The 9,449-nt window shown below is 37.8% G+C and overlaps 1 protein-coding gene and 1 long non-coding RNA gene across 2 annotated transcripts in view; both read left to right on the top strand.

Moving 5' to 3' along the window:
* Positions 1–3,721: 3,721 nt before the first annotated feature.
* Positions 3,722–5,475, top strand: LOC102216098 (uncharacterized). Its single transcript, XR_311581.1, has 3 exons — positions 3,722–3,782; positions 3,884–3,980; positions 5,397–5,475. It is a non-coding gene; the product is annotated as an uncharacterized LOC102216098 (long non-coding RNA).
* Positions 5,476–7,030: 1,555 nt separating this feature from the next.
* The window catches only part of plek (pleckstrin), a 5,869-nt gene continuing 3,450 nt past the window's right edge, over positions 7,031–9,449 (top strand). The window contains exon 1 of the mRNA XM_005727494.1: positions 7,031–7,451. Coding sequence (XP_005727551.1) covers positions 7,410–7,451 — 42 coding nt within the window. The 5' untranslated portion in view covers positions 7,031–7,409. The remainder of the gene's footprint in view (positions 7,452–9,449) is intronic.

Consider the following 9,449-nt stretch of genomic DNA (forward strand, 5'->3'; position numbering starts at 1 on the left):
TACCATGCTTAAAAAAAGCCACTTTCAGCTGCTCCCTTAGTCACAAGAGGTCGCCACAGTGTCTAATGCTGCATAGTTGATTTGCCAGATGCTGACATTTGTTAATAAAAGTCCAACATTACAAAGGGAAAAGAGATGTTTAGAGAAGGTTTGGTGGAAAGGACAGTTGCAAAAGCAGAACAAAACAAAAACTAAATCACAACGCCATACGAAAATCTAAAATAGTCACGTTGTTATTAAATGTTGTTTGTTTGCTTAAAATGACCACGTATCAATAAGATGGGCTTCCAATATGCAAAAGATCTCTTTAAAAAAATGCACAGCGGAAAAAAAAAAGCATATTGAAGACCAGTTAGAGAGGCCTTATTACATTTCTCAGCATGATAGGAGTAGATAGTTTTCTGCTGCAAAAAATTCATCTGATTCATCTGGTATCATAAGATCCGAGTTTCAAACGAGGAATTGGCTCAGTGGAATGTGTGGCGGCAGACAAATGTTCTAACACCCAGAGGGAAGGCCACTGCCATCTATTAGCAACAGTCTCAGCCTAAAAGGTTGATTTCCATTTGTGTGCGAGCCATGAAAACATTTATGAGGCAGCAGACTCTTGTTTATTTGAGAAATGAAGAAAAACATTTCAGACTGTTTCTCATAAACAAGCTAAAAATACCACGTGTGAACAAACGGAGCAAAGCTTATGTTCCGTGGCATAAAGAGGTTTTATACACAGCGCCTGACAAAATTTAATAAAGCCTCAGAAACTGCTTTGTGGACATATCTATTGTCAAACATCAAGGTTAAATTCCAACCAAATGAAAAAGGTATGCTTTTCAAGTGCCTTAATGTTAGATTCCATTATCTGTCATAATGCGCTTATTGTAACATTCAGACCCTTTCCCCCGATTGATAATGACCTCTTCTCATGGCTTCGCATGGCAGTGTAAAAAGACAAATAAAAGCTCCCCTGAGAGCCTACTTCAGCTTTTTATGGTGCCTCTTCTCTGCTTCTCAAAGGGCTAAAGGCTGTGTGCCTGTGTTTGTGTTCCTGCTGTCCATACGGCACAAAATGATAAACAACATTGCAGAAGGTCATGTTAGGAAATGTGGGAGCACAACGGGAATAGAAGGAGGTAGAGAGAGATTGAGTGTGCCATGGAAAAGCCATCAAGTGTCACCTCACCCCCCCACATCCCTACTAGCCCCCCCCCCCATTTTCAGCTCAGTGCACTCTTTAGCAGAATTATTGATGGTGCTTGTGAGGTACAGAGGACTGGAATGAAGATGCCTCAATCCCAGGGCTGCAAAACAAGAGCTATGGCAAAGGGCGGGGCAGAGCAAAGAACAACACATGCAGTATTTATTGCTGTGTTCAATATGAGGAGGGACAGGGTGAAAAATGGAGCGACATACATCTCACCCTATACCGCTCTGACTGTATTAGCAGCGATGGATGAAGTAAATGTGGCAATTACATGCCATAAATACGCTGAATTCCAAGGAGAACATAGTCAATGCATCATGAAATTCCCCAGAGCAAAAGCAGAGTCATAATGCACATACTGAAAATGAAAGTATAATTTTGCATTATGGGTACTTTGATGTTATTGCAGATAATAGTTGATCCATTTATTTTATTACTAAAAGCTCACTGTTTAATCATTGTAGCTTGTGCATGCGGAGCTAATTTCAAAATGCAAAAAGCATTAATTATGTGCTCACATATTTTTTTGTTTGTAAATTCTGAATTTGCTGAGTTGCCACAGCTGTCAGATACTGTAGGCTGATAGTTGATGCTGAATTGTACGGGGACCAAAGCTATGCAAAATGACAAGCACCTTAAAAATAACCTATAACTATAAGCAGTTTTGTCAGTTAGCTATACAAAGTGTTAGAAGAAGTACAAGCTTTCACTTTAATTTGTGGAAGTGTAACTTTAAAAAAAAAGTGTGTGAGAAATGTAGTGAAAAAACCAACCCACCCACCTAAACCCAAACTGACTCACTGGAAAGCTGTATTGCATTTTCAATTTTCCTGTATTACACAGAAACTTGCAGCACCTTATCATGCGTGGTCACATCACATTATGTGTGTGAGCCTTCTTGGCAGTGTAGGTGTTTAACAATGGATGACCACAAGTAGTTTCAGGTGTGAACAGTGGGTGTGTGATTTGAAGTGAGTGGGGGTGGTACTGTTTCCTTGATTTCATCATACTTACAGTGCCTTACATGTCTCCTCCAGACGCTTAGTGCTGACAGATGTTTTGTCTCCTTACCCCCGAGACATACAGTGCATCATCAAATCAAATCAAATCAAATCACTTTTATTGTCACATCACATGTGCAGGTACATTGGTACAGCACATGCGAGTGAAATTCTTGTGTGCGAGCTTCACAAGCAACAGAGTTGTGCAAAATACAATAACATAAACAGGCAAAATATACGAATGGCTAAATCTGAAACTAATAAATATATGTACAATATATAATAGTATATGCAAAAAAAAAAAAAAGAAAAAAAAATTTCTGGATGTGTATACTAAATGTTTTTCTACGTGTGTGTGTGTGTGTGTGTGTACACATATTTTACAAATTAAATAGAGTCAATAAAAAAAATATATAAAAATATACATAATACAGTTTTTTTTAATGTGGCACTTTTACATCTCATAGAAGAAGAAGCAAGGTTACATCTCTTTGTTTGCTTTGAAAAAATTAATATTCCACACTGTAACCCCTTTTCAATCACCAACACAGAGAGATGGCTCTCATGTTGATGGTTAATGATACACACTGCTCCAGGATTTATTAATAAAACTTATAAATACCATCCCCCTTGATCTTTATTCATAGCATGGGCAAGAGGAAAGCATGACTCAAGCCAGACAGACAACAGTATGGCTGGTGTCCTTTTTGATAAATGCCACGGTCATCGGGAATGTTCCTGTGATCCGTGTTTATAGGAATGAGATCATCATAGCCTCACAAGAAAAGAAGAAGAAGAAAGAAACTGGATGATTAAAGGAAGGCAGTTGCATGTTAATCTCTTAAACATCACTGGGGAGATTTCTGGACATGTGAAAGCTTGTAACAGTTGAGCTAGTAAATTAATTAGTTATTTAGCCATCTTTAGCATGACTTTCTCAGGATCATTCACACTTTTGAGCTAAATCAAGTGAGTGTTCCTGGATTCATGTGTTGCGTTTAGTTTTAAATGTAGTTATTATGCCCTCTAGAGGTGCATTAAAAACATCACAAAAAAACAAAAGAAAACGAAATTAAATTAAAAGGTTTGAACAAAAGGAGGAGGTGTTTGCTTAGGCAAAGCTATGATGTCACATTATCTCAAAACAACATCACTCATTTTACAATTCACTTTAGATATACCGTTGAGCTCAATCAAGGTTGCAGAACAGAAAATCAACATGACTAAATTTATATTTTAGTTCTCAAGAAATAATATTAACTCATTCACTGCCATTGACGTCTATAGCCGTCAATTGCAGTGAATGAGTCAATGGGTTTAACTCATTCACTGCCAATGGCTGGCAGTGAATGAGTTAAAACTCTAACTAAAATAAATTAAAAGAAGAAAAGTGTGAAAGTAAAAACTACTTGCAATCTTGCGTCACACTCAATGTGACTAAGTCTGGTGAAACAGACAGCTGAATCATCATGTTGAAACCTGAAACAACAGATAAGCAGACTTCCTTTCATGCCAACAAATGACAGCTGGTTGTGAAACGTTGTGGCAGGCACGTTCTTGATAACAAGTTGATGAACAAGGTGGGACTGTAAATTCTTTTTAATGGTTAATGAAAAGATCATATTTAATGTTTCTCAGAACTGCAATTTGTAATTATAAAATATTTTATCATCTGTCTCAGGAGGTAGAGCGGGTCATCCACTGCTAGGAAGGTCAGCGCTTCTCCAGTTTGCATGTTGAGATGTCCGTGGCCATGGCCAAAAGCCCTCCACAATGTTGTGAGAGACTGATTACTTTTAAAAACAGCTAAAAACACATCTTTTTAAAATTGCATTTTGTTAACTTTTGACTGTACTTTGTCTTTTTAATCTGTTCCTATACCTTGTAAAGCACTTTGTGATCTTTTATCTAGAAATGTGCTATATAAATAAAATTTTACTTACTTACTTGCTAATGTCATGCAGAAAACAGTTACTTCAAATAATTACCACTAAGGATGCTTCTACATACCCCTGAATCATGGGATTAACTGGTTTTTCACAAGAGCGCAAAGGGCAACTGTAGTTGCAAGCATATTATATATATGAAGCTGTTATCGCTTTTTAAAATTTAATCTGCATACTTTGCTAAAATACATTTAAAAGAAATTGTGCAATTATGAAAAAAAGTAATTTTTTTTAGGGCAGAGAGCGTCTACCTTAGCTCAGCTTTAGGTGCAATGCATCAGTTAGGGAGTGTTTTTAGAATAGAGAATCACATTTATGTGAGGTTGCTGAAAACATTCATAGCATCATGAAATCATCCTACAGATTATAAAAACTGCAGCACAAAACATACAGAAGAAAGATGCAATAAGAATATGCAAATCAGAAGCTTCAGTTAAGTTTGAAAACACGTATGATTGAAAGTGTTATATGAACACTTTCAATCATACATTTTTAGATGAAGTCATACACAGAATTTCTGATTATACATACTTAATCTGCTTTGTAGTGTAGTGTAGTGGAGAATAAACTTTGACATTTATTTCTGACTTATACTGAACACAGTGTATGTAAAGTGATAATATTCCAAAGTAAAAAAACCAAAAAAAAAAACCAAAAACATGTTTGTTTAGACATATTTTCAGTGCATATGAAAAGGGAAAGTGGAACCTTTGGCTTGAAACTGGGAAAGTATTGATTTTCATAAACATACAGCAAAAGAGGATTTGGGAGTTTTATGTCAGAAACTAAGTGAAAACCAAGAAGCTAAGCACAGCTTCTGAGGAGCAAAGTCAAATTACATTATGTCTGTGAAGGTTCTCAGTCATCCAGGTCATAGTAGTCAAAGGAGCTTGCAAAGAAAAGCGTCTGGACTTCTTTAAGTTACTTGCAGACGTTTCACCTCTCATCCGAGAAGCTTCTTCAGTTCTAAGGTCAAATGGTGGAGAGTCCCAGATGGATGGTGGAGAGTCAAATTACATTACGTTCATGTACCTTAGATGCTTACTAATGAATATTCCTATTACACTGACATATCTCCCATGTTTCCAATTCATGCTTAGTGCTAACAAATCTGTTTCTTCTTTCTGTTTGCAGGCAAAAATAGGTTTTTTTGTGCCTTATGTAAGATGTACAAATGTATCTGTTATGGGTCTTTGACCAAGAGTTTGTGTTTTAGACTCAGCACCAACCAAGTGTGTTTGCTCTCAGAACTGTGTCTTCATACTGACCCTCACATACAACGGTCAGTACTACAGGCAGAAACATGGCTGTGCCGTGGGTTCCCCAGTTTCACCCATTGAGGCCAACTTTTACTTGGAAGAAGTGGAAAAGAGGGCCCTGTTATCCTACCCTGGAACACCACTAAGTCATTGGTTCAGGTATGTGGATGACAACTGGGTGAAAATCAGAGATCAGGATGTACCAAATTCACTGATCACATTAAACCAGAGAACAAATACATCAAGTTCACCAGGGAGGATATGAGAAATGACAGACTAGCCTTCTTAAGAGATTTCAGTCAGTAATGGGGGACATTTAAAAGTTAATGTGTACTGTAAGCAACGCATACAGATCAGTATTTAAGGTTTGACTCTCATCATCTTTCAAACTGGGTGTCATCAGGACGCTACAACACAGACCAAACACCATCCCCACAGATACAGCGGCCAGCGAAGAACAAAAACACTTCAAAAAGGCCCTGAGTCGACGTGATGATCCCAGCTTGACATTTGTCAAAGCCGGGAAGCCACCTAAAGAAAGCTCCAGCCGATCCAGGAAAGAAGGACAACTGCTGTCTAAGCGAAAACCCTTAGTGATCCCTTATGTGTCAGGAGTATCAGAACAGTTGCGAAGTATTTTTTCTAAACATTCTGTAGCTTTCAACTCCCAAAACACACTGCGCCAAAAATTGGTCCACCCCAAGGATTGGGTTCCCCGACACAAACAGAGTAATTACCAGGAGGATTGAAATGATTTATATGTCGAGAAAACCAAACAGCCTCTGCCTAAGCGGATGGCACAACACAGGTCTAACTTGTCAGGCCTCCCACTGAAAATGTTATGTCCAGATGAACAAAATCAACTTTTTGTGTTCCCATGTGTTTCCACTTCCCTGATCACCCCGCAGTGTGTACATTGTCCTTCTGTTAAGACAGGTCTTCAACTGTCTGCATTTGGGTCGTCTCTCCGCTCCACTCGATTTGCTGCCGGAGATCATGACAGTATGCCCTGATCAGAATAGACCCAGCAGATTTTGTTTATGAAAATTTTGAGGCATGGGCGGTGGCTGCCGGTGGTTGCCGGAGGGCCTGCTGCCCAGCCCGCTGGAGGTTCCACTGTTTCCCAGGCCACATCAGCCGATGCTGGGTTCCTTATGATCCTTCCTGCCAAGACTGCCTCTTCCCTAGATGCTCTCCCCCAGCTGGAAAACTTTGTTTCTGAGCCATAAAATAGTAAAATTCTGTTCATTGTTCTTGAGTTGGCTGGTAATACGACTACTTTATCCCCTCATTTTGGTTTTGGCTCGTTTCATGGTTAGTTCCTCATTTAGTTTGGTTTTCTTATTTTTGTAGTGTTTTGCCAACCAGCCTGAATAAACTGCTCACCTTCTGTTAACTCTGCTCTCCACGGGTCAGCAATTAGGTCCTCCCTCTGCTCCACTTGATCTGCTGCTGGACATCACGACAAATTCAACGCAGTGTTAAAAAGACAAAGAAGGAACACAGTGGGGAAAGAACACAACAACAAAAAAAGACAGAAATACAGTAGGGGAAATACAAGTTGACTAACACAGCAAAAATGGCTTAAAATTTTGGTTTGAAGGTGTCTAAATGCAGCAGATTTACAGTAAGCTGAATACAAATACTTTTACCAGTACAAGCTTCTCTGTTGAAATGGATAGAAACAGAAATTTACCATAATGACACGCAAACAAGGGCATCTATTATTAGAGCTCCAATGCTATCTCTTTAAATTTAACACTATAAAATTTAGACACTTCAGCAGAGCAGTACAAACTAATTATATCGCAGAGAAGAGGAAGCTAGCTGACCAGTCTTTATTGGCAGACACCCAAGAGCACAACTTCCTGCTCATGGTACGCTGTTCTTTGTGGTTTGACAGTGACACACACACAGAGAGAGAGAGAGAGGTGACATGGATAAGAGGGTGTTTTTTTGACAGTTACTGACAAGAGTCACATTTGCAGCAGACAGCAGCGTGATGGAGCCACAAGAGATCAGAGAGGGATACTTAGTAAAAAAGGTAAGAATAACTACATGAAAACTACCAGAAAGTTCTTGCCATTGTCTTTGTGAACACAGAGCTTCTTTAAAGTATTGATAAAGTAAGTATAAAATACTATTGTTACTTCCTGTAATACTATTGTTTTTGTTTCATTAGTTTTTGATAATGAAACAAAAACAAAATTGAGGGAATGACAAGACTAGATTTTTTTTATCCATTGTCAATTCAGTGTAATAACTAAATTTAAGTAAAAAATAATTTTCAAAGAAAAATAAACCCACAACAACAATCTGAATAAAAAGGGTAGGGCAACTTCTGAGGTTTCAAACTAAGATGAAAGAACAGCCACTTGAAAAGGAAATCAGGACACCTGCAGAAAAAGCTTTACTTCACAAAAAGACAATGAATATGTCATTCAGGAATAGCAAAAAACTAACATTGTTTTACTCAATCGGGAACAGCGATACAAGTTTCTTGAAAGGTACTTCATGACAGTCAACTGCACATTTCTGTTCTGTAGTCGCAACAGTGACTCAAGTTCCTACTTCTGTTTACAACACGAAGTAAAACATGAATGTGTTGTGGCCTTGTTCTACTTATAAACTGTCGCTCAAAGAGAACATTTGAATATATGACCTGAAACAATGTCATTTGCAATGCGCTGTCATCAAACAGTGCTGTGAAAACCAGTGAAAAGATGTAACGACTAGACAAATTCCAATGTACTACACAATCACTATGAAGAATATTCACACACTTAGATGACAAGCCATTTCCTGCATGCACAATGGAATTTATTATGAATGTCAACGTTCATACATTTGGTAGGTACATCAGCACACTGTTCTTTTTGTGTCTAGGTGTGACTTTTTTCTTTCCACACACTTGAAATGCTGATCAAAGGCCATTCAGGAAGTGTTTTAAGTTTTGTGACACTGGTTTTCTTTTCAGCGTGCATGACAACAGCTATGTAGAAATGATGACCTTTCGCTTGTTCAATTATGAAAGATGTATGACAGTGTGAGTGGTGTTAGTCATAGCCATGTCTCATGGATGACATATCTAAATTTAGACTATATGGACAAAAATACTGGGCCGCCAACATATCATGCCTCAGCAATGGAAACTCACTGCATTGTATTCTGGCCCACAATGTGGGTGCTGATGTTAAATCTGGAAAGGTTTTTTATGGCCTTTTTATTTTTCAATAAAACATTTTCTTTTACATTTTTGATGGCCAGAGCACATAATTCCAAAAGGCGTTGTTATTGCCACGAGTCAAATGTGTGCAGTCTTTTCCTGTGATGAAATTCTAGAGCTACTCAAAGGCTTATTTTGCATTGAACTTCATCATCTGGACCCCGGACAAAAGGCCACTTGATTGAAAACTATACCACTTTAGGATGATATTCATTAATTTAACTATTTTGTTAAATAATTTAAATAGTTAATTATAATTTGTTAAATAATAATTAAATAAGTCTTTTGAAAAGGTCTTCAGATCTTGGCATGATGAAATCACACGTTAAAAGTTTAGTTCCCTAAGGAGTGAATGGAGCAGAGAACACTGCGAGCTTGACAGATATAATGGTTTGTCTTAACCCAAACAAGTGAAATTAAACATCTATAAGCACAAACCCAAAGTGAAAGCAGTCTACTAACAGATTCCCCAAGCTGCAGATTCATTTCTGCATTTACATGTCACAAACAAGGGGCCAAGAAAGTATACCCTGCTTTCCTTTTTAAGCGTGCTTGTTAATGTTGCACTTTAGATCAGAGTCCGCATGGGACATATGATTATTTGTTTATTTAAGGGAATTCATTCAAAATCAAAAGATAATTAAATTTCTTCTTGCTACATTATTTAAACGAAAAGGTGACACTTTGGGTTGTTTTATATAAGTGACCAGTGGCCTTTAAGGCATGGTGTTTTACATTTTAAAAATAAATGTATACAAAGTATTACATAGCTGTTACCACATGTAATTCTAAGCAGGATGGTGTGTGGAAGAATAC

This window comes from Pundamilia nyererei, unplaced genomic scaffold (genome assembly GCF_000239375.1).
Source record: "Pundamilia nyererei isolate P.nyererei 1_Seehausen unplaced genomic scaffold, PunNye1.0 scaffold00024, whole genome shotgun sequence".
Classification (NCBI taxonomy): Eukaryota; Metazoa; Chordata; class Actinopteri; order Cichliformes; family Cichlidae; genus Pundamilia; species Pundamilia nyererei.